Raw genomic sequence first — 18904 nt, 5'->3', positions numbered from 1 at the left:
ATGTTTTAAAATTTGGGGGATGGATACCAAGAGGAGGGATTGCTGAGTCATATGGTAATTCTATTCTTAATTATTTTGAGGAAACTCCATGCTGTTTTCCATAGTGGTTGAGCCAGTTTACATTCCCACCAGCAGTATATGAGAATTTCTTTTCCTCCACAACCTTTCTAACACAAAGGATATTTTTAAAGATGAAAGATTTAATTAAGCCATTGAACAATTGCCCAGTTGTTCACAGAATAAAGACCTTTCTCAGAATATCAGAGAACAATTGATTCAAATTTTTAAAAACTACAAGTACTTTTACTGAGTGTTGTAGTATAAGAGACCCTGTCCAATTAATGTTTTGATAAACTTTATTTCAAAGAATTTCCATATTTATTAAGAAATGAGTTCAATTCATAGTCATGAAATATGAATTCATGGCATATATTTTTTTTAAATTTTATTTTATTAGTTTTAAGTGTACAGTACATTGGTTAGACATTTATATAGTTTATAAAATGATCCCCATAATTGCTCTTTCTCTCCTCTGGCTCTCCACCTAGCCAACCCCATGACCATCTATCAACTAATAATTCGTACTTCTTTAACCCTTCACCCCATTCTTCCAGTCAACCCTCCTCCTCTCTGGCCATCACCAGATTATTCTCTATATTTGTGAATCTGTTTTTGATTAGTTTATTCTTTTTATTCCTTATATTCTGCATATAAGTGAAATCATATGGTATTTCTCTTTCTGTGACTTATTTCATGCAGCATAATAACCTCTAAGTCCATCCATGTCATTGTAACTGGTAGGATTTCATTTTTTTCCCATTTTTGTCTTTAATTTATGTATTTTAATTAGTTTCAAGTATACAGTATATTGGTTAGACATCTATATAGTTCATAAAATGATCCCCCCCAATTGCTCCCTCCCTCCCACCCCTGATCCTCCTCCTAGCCAACGTATTAATGCTAGCTGCATTCCCTATGCCACACTCCCCATCTCCGTGATCATCCATCTGCTCCTCATTTGCACTTCTTTAACCCTTCACTCTTTAACCCTTCACCCTATTCTTCCAGCCCCCTAACCCCCTTTCCTCTGTCCATCACCAAATTGCTATATTTGTGAGTCTGTTTCTGATTAGTTTGTTTGTGTGTTTTATTCCTTAGATTTCATGAAATCATATAGTGTTTATCTTTCTCTATCTGACTTAAAAACCCTCTAGGTCCATCAAAGCAATATCTTTTTCCATCCCTTTCCTTTTAGTCTCTGTGTGTCTTTAAATCTGAAGTGAGTCTCTTGTAGTCAGTATATGTAGGGGTCTTATTTTCTTATCCTTTCAGCTACTCTATCTTTCAGTTGGAGCACTTAATTCTTTTCCTTTATTGATAGGGATGTTGTTGTTACCATTCTTTATTCCTGTTTTTAATATGTGTTTTTTTCTTCTTAAAGAAGTCCCTTCAACATTTCCTGTAATACTGGCTTGGTAGTAATAAATTCCTTTAGCTTATTTTTTCCCCCCACCTATAGCACCTGGTCTTCCTAGGTGGTCTCCCATCCAAGTACTAACCAGGCCCAACCCTGCTTAGCTTCTGAGATCAGACGGGATCGGACAAGTCTGGGATGGCATGGCCTTAGACTCCTTTAATTTATTTTTGTCTGGGAAACTCTTTATCTGTCTTTCAACTCTAAATGATAGCTTTATTGGATAAATTATTCTTGGTCTTCATCATGTCAAATATTTTGTGCCAAACCCTTCTGTCTTAGATAGTTTCTTTTGAGAAACCAGCTGCTAGTCTTATGGGTGTTCCCTTGTAGGTTAATATCTGTTTTTCCCTTGCTGCTTTTAATATTCTTTCTTTGTATTTAACCTTTGGCATTTTAATTAAAATGTGTCTTGGTGTGGGCCTCTTTGGAACCCAGAGTTTTGGAATTCTCTGAGCTTCCTGGGGTTTTATGTCCATTTCCTTACCAGGTTAGGGAAGTTTTCCATCATTATTTCTTCAAACAGCTGTTCAACATTTTGATTTTCTTCAGATACACTGATCAGACAGATATTTGGACCCTTCATAGTGTCCCATATGCTCCTTAAATTATTTTTATAGTCTTGGCATCTTATCTCTTGCCATTTTGATTGAGTGTTCTTGGCTTTCTCATCCTCCAGCTATGTCATTTCATCCTTTTCTTTATTCACTTTTTAAAATTCCATTCAATAAACTTCTCATCTCAAATAATGTGTTCTTCATTTCAGACTGGTTCCCTTTTATAATTTTCACTTCCATGGTTTTTTTTTAAATCTCTGTGTTGAAGTTCTCTTTGAATTTATCTACACTTCCCAAAAGTTCATTGAGCATCTTTATAACCAGTGTTTTGAACTCTGCATCTGTTAGATTACTTGGATCTCTGTTCTGTTCTCTCATATGGTTTCTGTTTCTTTGTCTTCCCTTTTGGCTGCCTTTCAGTGTCTGTTTTTATGTATTAAATAAAGTTCCTCAGTCTCCCAGTCTTATTAGTGTGGATTTGTGTAGTAGGTGTCCAGTGGCACAGTCTTGAGAGGGTTCAGCTGCAAGCCAAATTTAGTCCCAGCCTCTGCCCCTCTGGGGCCACTTGTTAAGATTCAGCAAGCAATTCACAGCTGCTGTGCTTATAGTTGCCTCAAAAGGCCACACTGGGAAATGAGGCCAGCTGGCTCTAGCGTGAGTCTAGCTGCTGCACAGTAAGGAGCACATGATTCGCTGAGGATATACCTGAATGTGGCTTGGGTGGGGCAGCTAATATGGGGAGGAGGGGTTCAGGGAATCCTCTGGGCAGAGTGACCTCTGTTATCCAGTTTGTTGAGGTCTTCGCTATGGTGGTGCTGTATCCACCCACTAAGAGGGGGGAGGACTCAACAGGGAACACTGAATACCACTAGCACTTTTGTACAGAACAGTCTTGCCTTGGCCCTCTGACAACGTCTCATTGTAAGTTTCTGGTGCTCCCTGCATGCTTCCCAATCGGCACTGGTGCTCAGAGCGAGCAGGTCCATCACTGTGAAAATCTGCTTGCGGACACGGCTCCCTTAAGAAGCGTCTACTGCTGCCGCTACCTTGGTCCCACTCAACCGCTCAGACCCGGCAGCCCCATGTCCTCACCCTGTCCTACCTTCTGCCATTGCAGGGTGCTTTCTTGGATTTCTCCCTAGTTGTTTGGCTTCTTCTTCTAGATCCCAGCCGATATTTCCTTGCTGCTTGCTCCTTGTTTCTGTCACAACTTTGATTTGGTCACCAGAAGGAAGAACCAGAGCCTCTATCATCTATGCCATTTTTTTTCCTTCTCCAAAAGATTAATGTTCTTGATTATAGACTCTTCCAAATGAAAATGATTGCATTTTTGACTTTTTGGAATAAAATTTAAAAAATTTATGAAGTTGATATCTAGAGTGGAGAACCAACACTTTCATTCCTAATGTTACTTATGATTTCTGATTAAGACAGAAGCTGTTCTAGGATTTCATTTTTTTAATGGCTGATTAATATTCCATTATATATATGAACCATAACTTCTTTGTCAATCATTTGTTGATGAACATTTAAGTTGCTTCCATATCTTGGCTATTGTAAATTGTGCTGCCATGAACATAGGGGTACATGTACCTTTACGAATTATTGTTTCGATTTTCCTTGGATAAATACCCAGAAGTGCAATTGCTGGGTCAAAAGGTATATCCTGTTTTAATTTTTTGAGGCACCTCCAGACTGTTTTCCATAGTGGCTGTACCAACATGCAATCCCACCAACAGTGTATGAGGGTTCCCTTTTCTCCATATCTTTCCCATCATTTGTTGTTTTTTTGATTTATTGATGATAGCCATTCTGACAGGTGTGAGGTGATATCTCATTGTGCTTTTAATTTGTATTTCTCTGATGATTAGTGACCCTGAGCATCTTTTTGTATGTCTATTTTCAAATCTTGCCATAATAGAGTTGTTGCTCTCTAAGTCTATTTACTAAAAGGGATGAAGAAATTGCCTATGTATATTCAAAGTCTCATATTTATAGTTCCAATAACTTCTGAATTATACCTCAATGTTGGATTATCACTAGGTTCTAAGTGATATACATGTGGTAGAAAACTGTTCATTTAATGATATTATTCTTGGTGATGAGAAATTGCTTTTACTTACTCATTTGTATGAATACGTCCGACTTTGATTTTACTGCTCTAATTCTAATTTACTCAGCTAATGAAAGAATGATACATTTCACTTAGAATTAAGGATAAATATTTTATAAAATAAATAATTCATTGATTTAAAAATGTATTGCAGAACTCAGGTTTTTGCGGTAAATCATAGACTATATTTTTAAGTTCCTACCATCTCCTAGAGCATTTTTTTTGCCATTTAAATATTTTCTCATGTCCGAAATTTAAAAAAATTTGTAATACTTCCTCTCACTTTTTCTCTTCACAACCAAAGTTTTTGATAGTGTTCTACACTTATCAGGTCAATTTCCTCACTGCTAAGTCACTCCCAAGCCCACTATAAATAGACTGCTTCCATCACTCTCCCATAATTCCTCTACTGTTTTCCATGTCACTAAGTCCAAGACTTATTGTTCATCCTGTATTTTACTCGACCCCGTACCATCATTTTACATGGTTGACTCTCCTTATCTTGAAACATGACTTTATCTTCACAGCGTGTTCAGCACCACATTGCCTATACACTTATGACACAGTCACAAGGGATTCACTGAGACAGATGCATTTCTATTTTCTTCTGTGTTACTTTGAGAATCTAAGTACTACGGCTATAGGGAAATGGGTTTTTGGAGCACAGACACATTCCTGAGGGGGGACTTCTTTTTCTCAAAGCCAAATCAATAGTGATGAAAGCTCTTCCAAGAAGGAAATTTCCATGGGGAGCAGAGAGATCCATATGGTCCCAAAGCTGCCTTCCTGGAAACAGAATTAGCAAACATGTTCAGTTCTGCCATTAGCTCCTTTCCTCAAAGGAGCTGAATGACTTCAAGAGTAGAAAATCAGAAGAACAATTTACTTAATGAGAAATGATAATAAATTATTCCACTGGGGCTTGAGAAACCATAATACTTCTCTAGCATCCCTGCCCATAGTTCAGTGACAGCTGACCAAGAGGAGACCAAACCTGTGCCTCTCACAGACATGGCTTTGTGACAGGTTTTATCTCCCCACCATTCCCTGGGAAAGTCTGTCTTCAGCATCCAACACTCAGAGGAGAAAGAGGTTGTTCAAACATTCTTTTAAGCAATGCCAGTGGAGTGAATCACAGTCCTACTGAGTACTGTGTATGAAACAAAGGATTAAAAAGGTGGTGAGGGAAGGAGGTAATGCAGTTGATTATGTTTCAAAACACATTTTTTTTTATCTCTAGAATTTATTTCTCTAGTTATTTATGTCTTTTTATATTCCATTGCAGTGTTTTTCCTGTCACATCCAGCTCTGATACAATCTAGTATCATTCTAGAACCGGTATCTAGCTCAATGTCAGTAGGAATTGTCACTTCCTCATGTGTGAAGAGTTTCCAACACATCTGCTAATAGCTTTCTTGTCCTTTTGAGTATAGTAGTTCTCAAAGTGTGGTTCCTGGAGCAGTAGCATCAGTACCCCTGGGGAGCTTGTTGGAAATGCAGATTCTCAGTCTCCACTCAACACTTGCTGACAGAAACTCTAGGAATGGGACCCAACAATCTGTTTTAGCAAGTCCTCCAGGTGATTCTGATGCATACTATAATGGAGAACCTCTGCTCCAGCAACGTATCTACTTCTCCACCTGGCCTGATCATCAGTTGGTTTCTACGAGGTTATATGTACTCTTCAATTTAACAAATATGTACTAATGCCCACTATGTGTCAGGTGTTATCTGTGATGTCATTGCAATTGTGAATGGAGCTTTTTCCCTCTTACCTTTCCTAATTATTGTTTACAAAGACATAAAAAAAATGATTAGTTCTAATTTTATTTAAATTGGCTTTCTTTAGTGTTGCAAGCAGGTAATCATATTGGTAGCTGATAGTGACCAATTTTGTTCTTGACTTTCAAGTATTATTACCTCTTTACTTTTCTTGTCTTATGGTATTTATTTTGAATTATTAGAAACAATGTTAAATAATTATAACAGCAGGAATAATTCCCCCTTTCTACTTCTCGTGAGTTGGTTTTGCTTTTTTTAGGGATTAATGATGGATCTTGGATCAACACTAGGTTTAACCTAGCGATTCTTTATTACATGTGGGCAGTATCCTTCTATTCTATGTGACTGAAAATTTACTCTGCTCCCTTCCTATCAATGACTGTTAAATTTTATTACATGTTTATGTTAAAACTATTATTTTCTGCATTGCAAATACTTTGTTATCTGACTTTCTAATATTAAATATTTTTGTACATTTTAGATGAACATTAATTCATAAGGAAGTATGTTATTTATCATCTTACTCCTTTTTCAGGTTGCTGCATCTATAGTCAATGTAGGATTAACTTGTACATTTCTTGTTTGTGTTATATATGATTATTTTTTTGTTTCAACCTTCATTCAACTTTCCATGCATTTTGAGAACAAAACGCCAAGAATACTAGGACAACTTAATTTTATAACATGTGGTATGAACTTGTGTAGTTTATTATTCAATTGTGAAAGGGACAGATTTTAATCAAATAATTTCATGAGTAAATAAATGCAGAAACAACTATAACTCATGAGATGAAGAAAAATACAGTGGGCTATACAAGCACAGGTTAAGGGGACTGAACTAAGTGGGCAGGGAGAGTTCAGGAAGGCTTCTTTGAGGAAGTGATGTTCTGTCCAAGATAGAATAACAAGAGTTATCACAGAAGAAAAAGGCATGGAGGAGCAGCCCATCGGGGGGTGGGGGCAGTACTTGCACAGGCATGGCTGGTGGAAGACATAGCATTTTTAGGATTCTTAAGAAGGCAAAAGTTTTGGAACTTAGAGAGTAAAAAGCTAGTGTTGTTCTTAATAAGGCTGGGAGGTTGGAAGAAACCAATATGTCTGGCAAACCTGGAAAGACGTTAAAAGAAAGAAATATTGCAGACCAGTTTTCCTTATGGACACTGAGGCCAAAATCCTCAGCATATTTGTGGTTGCTTCTGCCTGGGCCTTATGGTACAATTCATATAGGACCACTTTAGACTTAATTCCTCTTGCTGAGGTTTCTAGGCAAATGTGGGCTCTAAATCTATGAGTTGTCACCTCAGCTACAGTGTTTTTTAAAGTCTGACTCTCAGACAACATCTTGTAGATGGATTTTCTTCTTCTTTTCTACCTTGTACTATTGGGCATTGTGTCAAAATGCATTTTAACTTTTAATTTTGACATCATATCAGATTTTTTTTAAAAAAATTGATTACTGGATGCCCCAGATGTTAACATTTTAACATGTTTACTTTTTTCTTTATTCGGTTTTCTCTCCTTTTCTGTGTGTGTTTTTAGAACCATTGGAGAGTAAGTTGCATTGTAGATATGGTACCTCTTTACCTCTAAATCATCAGTATTCACTAAAAACAAGGATGTTTTCCTCATATAACCATAGTACAATAATCAGAATCAGGAAATTAACATTGATATAATACAATTATCAAATTTATAGAACTCATCCCTATTTTTTACATTAATAATAACTTCTTATTTTTCAGTTATAGTTGGTATACAATACTGTATTAGTTTTAGGTGTACAACATAGTGATCAGACATCTATGTAACTCATAAAGTGATTACCCCAACAACTCTAGGGACCCTCTAACACCAATGTTATTGGCTGTATTCCTTATGCTATACTTTATCTCCACTATTATTTTTAACTACCAACTTATACTTCTTGATTCCGTCTCCCTTTTCACCAGTCCCCCCAACTCCCCTTTCATCTGGTAACCCTCAAAATGTTCTCTGTATCTATGAGTTTGTTTCTCTTTGTTTGTTTATTTGTTTTGTTCTTTAGATTCCATACATACATGCAATCATATGGCATTTGTGTTTTTCTGTCTGACTTACTACATTCAGCACAATACCATCTAGATCAATCATGAAATATCTTTTTCCATTTCCTTACTTTTAGTCGGTGTGTGTCTTTTAATATGAAGTGAGTCTCTTGTAGGCAGCCTATGTAAGGGTCTTGTTTTTTTATCCATTCAGCCATCCTTGATTCTTTTTATTTGAAGTGCTCATTGATAGATATGTAATTATTGCCATTCATTATTCATATTTTTTTTTAGGCGAGGGAACTCTTGGTTGACCTCACAGATTGCAAGGACCTTGTCAGCTTACAATCTCCTCTTATTTTTTAATTTTTTAATTTTTTTTATGCCCATAGCACCTGGTCTTCCTAGGTGGTCTCTTATCCAAGTACTAACCAGGCCCGACCCTGCTTAGCTTCTGAGATCGGATGGGACCAGGCTTGTTCAGGGTGGCATGGCCATAGACTCTTTATTTATATTTTTGATACATGCTTTTTTCTTTTTCTTAAAGAAGTTTCTCTAACATTTTCTATAATGGTAGTGATGAACTTCTTTAGTTTATTTTTGTCTGGGAAGCTCTTAATCTAATCCTTCTATTCTAAATGATAACTTTGCTTGGTAAAGTAATCTTGGTTGTGGATCCTGGGTTTTCATCACTTTAAATATTTTGTGCCAAGCCCATCTGGCCTGCAAAGTTTCTGTTGAGAAAAACTGGCTGATAGTCTTATGGGAGCTCCCATGTAGGTAACTAATTGCCTTTCTCTTGCTGCTTTTAAGATTCTCTCTTTGTCTTTAAGCTTTGGCATTTTAATTATGATGTGTCTTGGTGTGAACCTCTTTGGGTTCATCTTGTTTGGGACTCTCTGAACTTCCTGGGGTTGTATATCTATTTCCTTCACCAGGTTAGGGCAATTTTCTGTCATCATTTCTTCAAATAGGTTTTCATTTTCTTGCTCTCTATCTTCTCCTTCTGGTACCCCTATGATGTGAATATTGTTATGCTTGATGTTGTCCCATAGGCTTCTTAAACTATTCTCATTTGTTTGGATTTTATTTTGTTGCTGTTCTGATTGGGTTTCCTCTGCTATTCCTATCCTCTATGTTGCTGATTCAATCCTCCATTTCATCCAATCTATTGATTCCCTCTAATGCACTCATCATCTCAAATATTGTATTCTTTGTTTCTAACTGGCTCCCTATATGTTTTCCATCTCCAATTTATGTTTTTTATGTGTTTATTAAAGTTTTTATCCAGTTCACATACTCTTTCCCTAAATTCCTAGAGCATCCTTATAACCAGTGTTCTGAACTCTGCATCTGGTAAATTGCTTATCTCCTTTTTGTTGAGTTCTTTTTCTGGAGCTTTGTTCTCTTCTTTCAAGTGGAACGTGCTTCTTTGTCTCCCCAATTTGGCTGCCTCCCTGTGTTTGTTTCTGTGTATTAGGTAGGACTCCTAAGTCTCCCAGTCTTAGTAGAGTGGCTTTATTTAGTAGACGTGCTGTGAGGTTCCTTGACACAGACCCAAGAGGGGTCCAGTTGCAAGCCAAGTTCAGCCACAGCCCGTGTACTTCCAGGGCCACCTGGTAAGAGTCACCAAGCTATCCACATATGGCTTCCACCTGTGCCTGGCTTATTGGTGCCTCTAGGGGCCAAGCCAGAAACCTATGCAGCAGCCACTGGTATGGGACTTGGAGCTGCTCAGAAAGAGATACAGGACATGCTGAGGCCAGATGCTGTTTCTTTAGGTTTTGTGAGCTTTTGAGAGATTTTAGGAAAGTTTACAGAAGGAGCCAAGACAGCCCATTTGTATGGAATAAATCACTGGAAGGAGCTTGTGTGGGCCCACAAGTTGAGAAAGTTGGAATCTCAGGAAATACCCTAGGCAGAGTGACCTGTGTTATCCAGGTTGAAGGTAACTACGTCTGCAGGCTGGGAAAAGGGAGGGCTCAGTAAAGGAACAATGGCTTCTGCCTGCACCTCTGTCCTGTAGCCAGCCACCCCTTTGGCCCTTGCCCTGAAGCCTAACAGTTCAGTCCCTTCAAGTATGTGCCTGGTGCCCATCAGGCAGCTACCCCAGCACTGGAGCTCAGAGAAAGTGACTCCATCAGTGAGTAAGGCCTGGTGTGGGCTTTTAAAGAGAAAGGTCTCCACAGCCCACAGCTCTCTTTATCACTCAGCCTCCACTTTTTCATAGCCAGAGGTTGTAGAAACTTCTCTTCTTGACACTGGAACCATGAACTGGGCAGCCCAGTGTGTGGCTGGAATTCTTTGCTCCTAAGGTGGGGTTGGTGGTTCTTTAGCCAAGATAGCCCTCCCAATTCTTGATTGCCACACATGGTTGTGGGATCAGGCCATTTTGTGTCTCTGCCCCTCCAGCCATTTTGAGAGGACCTGTTATTTGAGATAACCTAGTTGTAGAACTTTGTTCAGCCAGTCCTCTGGTGACTCCACGTACTGGTGGCTCTGTAGTTTTGTTATAGTTTTGGTGTGGTCACTAGAGGAAGCTCATACAGCCTTTACCTTCTACGCCATCTTGAATTGACTTAACTCATTCCTATTTTGACAATTATCCTAATAATATTATCTATATGCATAGCAAAAGAAAATTTAAGATTATGCATTATGTTTGGTTGGCATATTTATTCAGGCTCCTTTAATCTAGAACAGTTCTTAGACTTTCTTTGAATTTGATGACGTTGACATTTTTGAAGGGCACATGTAAAATATTGTGTAGAATGTTCCTTGATTTGGGTTTGTCTGATGCTCCACAGTCTTTAGACAGCAGTCCTGTATTTTTGGCAGGAATTCCATGGAAGTGACATTGTACCAGTAAGTATATGATATTATTAGTCTCATTTTGAAGCACCATGACCATCCAAAGGGTTGTTATTAAATGGACACTTAAGATACATGGTCAGGAATTCTAGGCTCCATTTTGTAGGGTTCTATTTTGGTTTTATCATTATAAAATGGATACTCAAGATAGGTGGTTGGGATAAGAGACTCCATGTTGTAGGATTCTATTTATGAGTGAATGGAGACCCAACTCTTAGACAAAATGGCTGACTTTATAAATAGCTTGCATAATGTCATGGATGCCATTTATAATACGTGGAGGGTGCTAGCTTGTGCTAATTTGTGTTTTTCTTATCTCTTCCTTCATAGATATATCAACTACATGGAGGCAGGAAACAAAACAGGAATTTTAGAGTTTCTCCTCCTTGGGTTCTCTGAGGATCCAGAACTACAGCCCTTCATATTTGGGCTGTTCTTGTCCATGTACCTGATCACTGTGCTTGGAAACCTGCTCATCATCCTGGTCATCAGCTCTGACTCCAACCTCCACACACCCATGTACTTCTTTCTCTCCAACCTGTCCTTTGTCGACATCTGTTTCAGCACCACTGTAGTCCCTAAGATGCTTTTGAGCATCCATACAGAGAACAAAGCCATCTCCTACATAAACTGTCTCACCCAGGTATATTTTTCCATGTTTTTTCCTATCCTGGACACTCTACTTCTGACCGCGATGGCCTATGACCGGTTTGTGACTATCTGTCACCCTTTGCACTACATGGTCATCATGAACCCACGCCTCTGTGGCTTACTAGTGTTTATTACTTGGTTCATTGGTATTATGACATCCCTCCTTCATATCTCTCTGATGATGCACCTGAGCTTCTGTAAAGATCTTGAAATTCCACATTTCTTCTGTGAACTGACACAAATTCTCAAGTTGGCCTGTTCTGATACTTTTCTAAACAGCATATTGATATATTTTATGACTGGTGTGCTGGGTGTTTTCCCCCTCTGGGGTATCCTTCTCTCCTATTCAAGAATCATTTCATCCATAAACAAGATGTCCTCATCAGGGGGGAGGCAAAAAGCTTTTTCCACCTGTGGGTCTCATCTCTCAGTTATTTCTTTATTTTATGGGACAGGTGTTGGAGTCTACTTCACTTCTGCAGTGACTCACTCTTCTGAGAAGGTCTCAGTGGCCTCAGTGATGTACACTGTGGTTACCCCCATGCTGAACCCTTTCATCTACAGTCTGAGAAACAAGGATGTAAAGGGGGCCCTTGGAAGGCTTTTCAGTAGAGCAGCCTGTTGTCTGTGATGGATCCATTGGCTCTGGGACTGAGAAATTTTTTGGGTATCAGTGGCAAAACCTTCTGTTCTGAACTTTTTACTCTTGAATCTCTCAAACTATCTTGTTTTGTTGTTGTTGTTGTTGGGTTTTTGTTTTGTTTTGTTTTGTTTTGTTTTGTTTTAGCCAGTCCTAAAGGATCTATTACTGCTTTCTCCTGATTTGCAACACACATTTGAACAACTAATCTCTCAGTAATTTCTTTGGTGACCTTTCTTTCCTATCTGCTGTCCAAAAATTTTGTCCTTGGTCTTCTTTCTTACCTGTACACTAATGAATTCTAAATTTAGATTTGAAGTATTTACTATATATTTGTTATTGCAAATGTTGGCCTAGAATGTGTAAATTATTTATTGTTCACCTTAACTTAATTCTGTGTTTGATTGTGAATTCGTATTGTTTGTGTGTGTGTGTATGTGTGTGACCAACAGTGTTTTTTTTTCATGTATAAAGTATGATTAAAATATATCAAAATATAATTGATGCTTTAGTGCATGTTATATGGTAAACATATGTTAACTATTCTATATTATTTTATGTAATCTTCCCAATAGGAAAGATTACTGTCCCCATTTTAGAGGTGAGGAAATTGAGACTCAAAGAGAGCTAAAACAAAACAAAACAAAACAAAACAAAACAAAACAAAACAAAACAAACCTTCCTCAAAGTTACAGAAGGAAGAGGAACCAAGTGGTAAAAGCAGAATTCAAACTCTGAACTCTGACACTGAGTTTATATTTTTGTCTCACAGTCTGCACAGGTTTTCACATGTATTCCAATGTTGTTTACATTTCTATGGTAGATTTTCCTGCTGACTGACAATATTTCTGGTTATCCTTTCCTATTACATACCCCAGAGAATTACATTTCCTTTCTCTCTTGAAGATTAATGTGGTAATATATTCTTATCTGTCCAATAAAATATGAGTGGCACTGATGTTTCCTTTCTAAGCTAAAACAACTTAAAAGCTGGTATATTATTCTTTATACTCACTCTTCTCTTAATATAACCATTGTCAAATAAAGCTATTAAAAGATCAAAATAGTCAAGAAAGCTGAACAGTACATGGTAGACTCCCCCCGATAGTTGCTCAAGTCTGTATATAAATGATTTTTCAAATATAAAATCCCATAAAATCCCATAAATAATTTTTAAAATATAAAATCCCATAAATTCTGTTAGGGCCATAATTCATAATCTCCTTTTAGCGTGACATGTGATATCTGTGATATAATGTGGCAATCATGATCAAGATGAGAAGAGAGGAGTATTTCTAGCACAAACAATTGCTACTTTATTTACCCAGAATATTGTTAGGTTTTTCTTGGAAGGTCTTCTCCTATCTATTCTTTGTAGTCCTCAGCATCTCTACATCTTTGTTCCTCTTCCATTTTCAACTTTAAGAATTCAAATAGCCAAGTCTTAAGGTTTTACATATCAGCCAGTAATGGTGATATATTCAGTGATAGTGATCAGATTATCACCAGGTCACTTTTTTAAAGAAAAAAATAAATATTTAAGAAAGAATTTTAATATGGCTTAGTGCTAGTACATCTAGCATATCTATATATTTCTGTCTATCTATCTATTTATCTATCTATCTATCATCTATCTATCTATCTATCTATCTATCTATCTATCTATCTATCATCTATCTACCTGTTTCATAAAATTTCCCAGGGCCAAGAGCCCAGAGAAAAAGGCCAACAACTCTATCATTACATTAAGAATTTATTAAGGAAACTTGCATATGAAGCTCATCTTGGGCAACAGCAATACGACAGGCGCTGAGGAGTTATATAGGACAGGTCAAGATGGATGGAAGTACTGGGGTGTGACCTGCTCCAGATAAGGGGGAAAAACTTACTTACTTGCCTTGGGAAGGGCAATGGCCTATTCTGGAGCCAACACTCCTGGGGCTGAGGGGGTTTATGGGGCGCAATCTCTGTTCTGGCCTGAATCTCACTGGATCTAGATTGAGGGTCTGGCTGCAGTCATGTTATTGAATAATTCTCTACCCTGTATAAATCTCTCTATCCATTCATCCATCTGTACTAGATTTTAGCCTAAGGCACCAATGTGTCTCTGAGCTCTTTTCTCTCAGTGTCTTAGTGAACGAGGAGATTTCAGTGGAGTTTCGTGGAGAAGATGAAGATGAAGACAGGTATTTCTGAATATGGGCAAACCAGTGGACACAACGGAACATTTTCAGGGACCAAAGATGGCTCAATGATAAGAGAAGAATTATGTGGACATATATGGGTGAGAGAAGTGGAAATGGTAGAAGAGTAGAAAGTCTTCTGTTGGCACGTGTATTTAATATCATTTAATGTAATAACTACCATAACTATATTGACTTTGTATAGTTAATAATACAATCAATATGAAAATTTTTTATTTTTAAAAGTTCATTGATTTATACTTTTATTTTTAATATTTACTGGCTGATTTTTTCATTAGATTAATTTTCTTAATTTTTTCAATATTTTTAAGTGTTCGATGATAAAAAAAAGTAATATATAGTGATGTTAGAAACATTGGAAAATGCAAATAAGAGATATGGTAGAAAAGCCAAAGGATAACCACAACTTACATTTTGAAACATTTACTTGTGGCCAACTATGCATCCATGTGCACTTATATGTTTACATACAAAACTTTCTTTCCTGATTTGACACTTCCAGGCTGTAACTGTTTTAACAAGTGTTCTCCCATCAAAGATGAGTTGTTACGGAACTCAGTTTCAGCTGCTTGCTGCTTGGGAGCCAATAATTGAGAGAAAAGGGTTGGTGGCGGGAAAATAGGTTTATTCAAAAGCCAGAACTCTGAAAAGATGGTAGACTGCTGGCATAAAGACCGTCTTCCTGTTTCAGTGCCTGCAGGGGTTATTATAGGAAGAGGGCTGAGTAAAGGACAAGTGAGAAATTCTAAGCTGCATCCTGGAGGGGAATGAGAATGTTTCTTGGCCAGGTATCTTGTTTTCTTAGCCTTGGCTTGTTTCTCAAGCTACCTGGAGAGGAGGTGAGTGAAACAAAGGAATTAGCAAGGAGTGGATGAGGAGTTTCTCTTTTCAGGTGTGAGCATGTTAAACTATCCTTCACAGCCTGCTCTGATAAGCTGGTCCAGCAGAGGTCTGGTTTGTTTTATTTATTAGTAGGGCATTTTGCAGTCCATCTTCTGGCCCAGAAATGTCTGGGAATCAAGTCAGCTTCCTTTAAAGTCTGTTCCTAGGGTTCTCAAGCAAGCAAGCTGTTTATCTACAAGCTACACATTAGTTAAAAGGCATTTTTATGTACATTAAAATGAGAATAAAATTGTTAGGTCAAAAAGGTGGAAAATGGTTACAATCATAAAACCACAATAAAGCTACAATAATCATAATTTTAAGGACAAAAATGGTTACAATGTTACATTATGAGATTATAATCAAAGCTACAATAATCACAGCTACAGTTTGACAAATTTGATTATTGTTATATTGTAAAATACTTGTACTCTCAGAGATAAAAAGGGAACTTTGATTTTGTTTCCACTGTTATTTTTAATGAAATTACACAATATTTAATACTAGCTAAAGTATGGAAAGTCCACTTAAAGTAGGCACAAGCCACAGTGCTGGGGATTAAATCCCCACTTTGTATCTTACTGGGTATGTGACTTTAGACAAGGCCTCTCACCTCCCTGGACCTCAAAACCCTCAGAGATGAAGGTCAGGATCACCTCAATAGTTAATCCATCTGGACTAGCTGATACATTATTCAAAGGTGAGGGGAATTGAGAGTGGATAGTAGAGGAAAAAGACACTGAGTATCAGTTCTGACTGTGAGACCACCTACAGTGGCAGAAGCTATAGTTCTTCCCATGGACCCTCCTCTTTTTAGTGTATCTCATTCACCTTGTCCTCCGAAAAAGACCCAATGAAACCACAGAAAAGCTTTTCCCCCAAATTATGCAAAATAGTTGATCCAAGTAAAGGCAAAAAATATAAGATAAAATAAACAAGCAAGATCATATCCAACTAAAAAGCTTCTGCACAGTAAAGGAAACCATCAACAAAATAAAAAGACAATCTACCAAATTGGAGAAAATATTTGTAAATCATATATCTGCTAAAAGGTTAATATCTAAAATATATAAAGAACTTATATAATTCAACAGCAAAAAGATAAACGATATGATTAAAAAATAGGCAGAGGATCTGAATAGACATTTTTGCAAATAAGACATACATACAGATGGCCAACAGGTACATGAATAGGTGTCAACACCACTAATCTTCAAAGAAATGTAAATCAAAACCACAGTGAGATATCAACTCACACCTGTTAGAATAGCTACAATCAAAAAGACAAGAAATAACAAATGTTGGCCAGGATGTGGAGATCAGGGAACCCTAATGCACTGTTAATGGGAATGTAAATTGGTACAGCCACTATAGAAAACAGTATGGATGTTCTTCAAAAACTTGAATATAGAACTACCATATGATCTAGTAATTTCACTTCTGGGTACATATCCAGAGGAAATGGGAACATTAACTTGAAAATAGATCTATAGTCCCCTGTTCATTGCAGCATTATTTACAATAGCAAAGCATATATGGAATGGGAAGAACCTAAGTGTTACCTATGAATGAATGGATAAAGAATACGTGATAGATAGATAGATGATAGCTAGAGATATAAATAATGGAATATTATTCATCCATAAGAAATTCTGTCATTCATGACAACATGGATAAAACTTGAGGACATTCTACTAATTTGTAGTAAGTCTGAAAAAGAAAAACAAATATTGTATAATCTTATATGGGAATTCTCAAACAACGACAACAACAACAACAACTGAACTCATAGATATGGAGAAAAAAAATGAGAGTTTCTAGAAGTGAGAGGGTAGATGAAATGGCTGATGGTGGTCAAAAGGCACAAGCTTTCAGTTACAAAATGCACGGTCCTGGCTATTTAATGTACAGCATGGTGACTATAGTTTTAAGACTGTATTGTATATTTGAAAGTTGCTAAGAAAGTAAATATTTTTTTCTCTTTTTAAATACTGACATTGGTTAACAAAATCTAATAAGTTTCAGCTGTACACTTAAACAGTAAGGCATATGTATATTTACACTGTGTGTTCACCTCCCATAGTTAGATTTCTTTCTGTCACCACATATTTGACCCCTTTTACACTACCATCTTTCCCCCTTTCCCTTCCCCTCTGGTAACCACTAGTCTGTTGTCCATGTCCATGAGTCTCTGTTTGTTTGTCCTGTTCATTTGTTGCCCTTAGGTTTATATCTCACATATAAGTGACATCATGTGATTTTCAACTTTTTCTATCTGGCTTATTTCACTTAGCCTGATCATCTTGAGGTTCATCCAAGTTGTTGCAAATGGCAGTAGTTCATCTCTTCTTATGGAGAGTAATATTCTATTGTATGTATGTACCCCAGCTTCTTTAGCCAATCATCTATGGTAGCACACTTTGGTTGCCTCCATGTCCTGGCCACTGTGAATAATGCTGCTATACACATCGGAGTGCAAATATCTTTTTGGATATGAGTTTTCAAGTCTTGGGGGGGTGGGTGGGTGGGAAGGTTGTAAATATCCAGTAGAAGAATTGCTGGATCATATGGTAGATCAATTCTTAGTCTTCTGAGAAACCTCCATATAAGAGAGTAAATCTCAACATTTCTCATCACAAGAAAAAAACAAGTTGTAACTATAGGTGGTAATGGATGTTAACTTATTGAGGTGATCACTTCACACAACTATACAAATATCAAACCATTATGCTGTGTACTTGAAACTATGTAAGGTTATATATCAATTATATCTCCAATTTTAAAACTTCATCCAAATGTTCCAAGGGATGAACTACAGTGAATGCTGTGCTGTATCGTTCAGATCCTCCTTCAGGATTAGGGCTCATTTTTCCAGGTGCAGGGAGTGCAGCCAACTGACAGCCCTCAGCCCTCAGCCCTCTCTGAGAATAACCCTCAGCTAAAGGAAGCTGGCTCACCCAGGGTCCCACCACTTAGATCTTTTGCTGTGGGGAGCATAACTAGCCACAATCCACCTGCATCTACCACTGTGTTTGTATTAAGCTACTCCCAGCGACTTACTGAAAATAGTGGTATGCTAGTCCATGCCCATTGCTATAGTCACACAGTGACACTGATGACCAGGATCAATTACTTCTGCTAGGATGGTGACTTCTGTACCTGGCATGAGGGAGCTGAAGTATCAAGCAGCAGCACAGCAGGAAATTTAATAGGGCCTTGCATTGTCTCGGGAAGTGTATCCTGCAAAGGCCTGTGGAGACTTAAGCATAAACTTCCCAAGTGGCTCAGTGGAAGTGTCATAAGAAGGGGCCACTTCTGCTTCCAATCCTTGATTTATGGACCCATGTATTCTATTAGAGATACAGCATACTATGATTGTCATTGATTTCGAGTGTATATTGCATCCTGTCGATTACGTAGTCAACACTTCTTGTGTATCAAATTCCTTTGGTAAACATGATCATTCTTTTTTAAACTATTTTTTCCTCTATTTTCTATTAAATTTTTAAAATTTCTCCCATGTTCCATACTCCCTTCACACTATGCTTTACTCTCTCCTCTCCTTCCCCTCTAAACGTTATAAGTGGTTTATATTTGTCACCTATATTTCCCCAATACTCACTCTTCAACCCATTCTACATTGATTATTTCTTCCCTCTAGTTAGATGTAATAATAAAAAGAGCCCTCACTAATGTCAATAAAGTA

General features: G+C 37.4%; 1 protein-coding gene and 2 pseudogenes across 1 annotated transcript; 1 reads left to right on the top strand and 2 right to left on the bottom strand.

Annotated features, from left to right (window-relative positions):
* Window positions 1-1510: 1510 nt before the first annotated feature.
* LOC118612634 lies at window positions 1511-1629 on the bottom strand (annotated as a pseudogene).
* A 6704-nt stretch (window positions 1630-8333) lies between these two features.
* On the bottom strand, window positions 8334-8452 carry LOC118612795 (annotated as a pseudogene).
* A 2628-nt stretch (window positions 8453-11080) lies between these two features.
* LOC107515147 (olfactory receptor 7D2) lies at window positions 11081-12552 on the top strand. The gene has a single exon (XM_016153638.2). It carries the CDS (start codon window positions 11165-11167, stop codon window positions 12101-12103), a length of 939 nt encoding a protein of 312 aa, XP_016009124.2. The 5' UTR covers window positions 11081-11164; the 3' UTR covers window positions 12104-12552.
* The last annotated feature ends 6352 nt before the right edge of the window (window positions 12553-18904 follow it).

The sequence above is a fragment of the Rousettus aegyptiacus genome, unplaced genomic scaffold, assembly GCF_014176215.1.
Source record: "Rousettus aegyptiacus isolate mRouAeg1 unplaced genomic scaffold, mRouAeg1.p scaffold_m13_p_16, whole genome shotgun sequence".
Lineage (NCBI taxonomy): Eukaryota > Metazoa > Chordata > Mammalia > Chiroptera > Pteropodidae > Rousettus > Rousettus aegyptiacus.
The sequence above is the reverse complement of the archived record's forward strand: the minus strand, read 5'-3'. Positions and strand labels throughout refer to the sequence as shown.

Excerpts from the sequence above, each read along its gene's own strand:
- LOC107515147 (XM_016153638.2), top strand. The coding sequence starts at position 11,165 with ATGGAGGCAGGAAACAAAACAGGAATTTTAGAGTTTCTCCTCCTTGGG.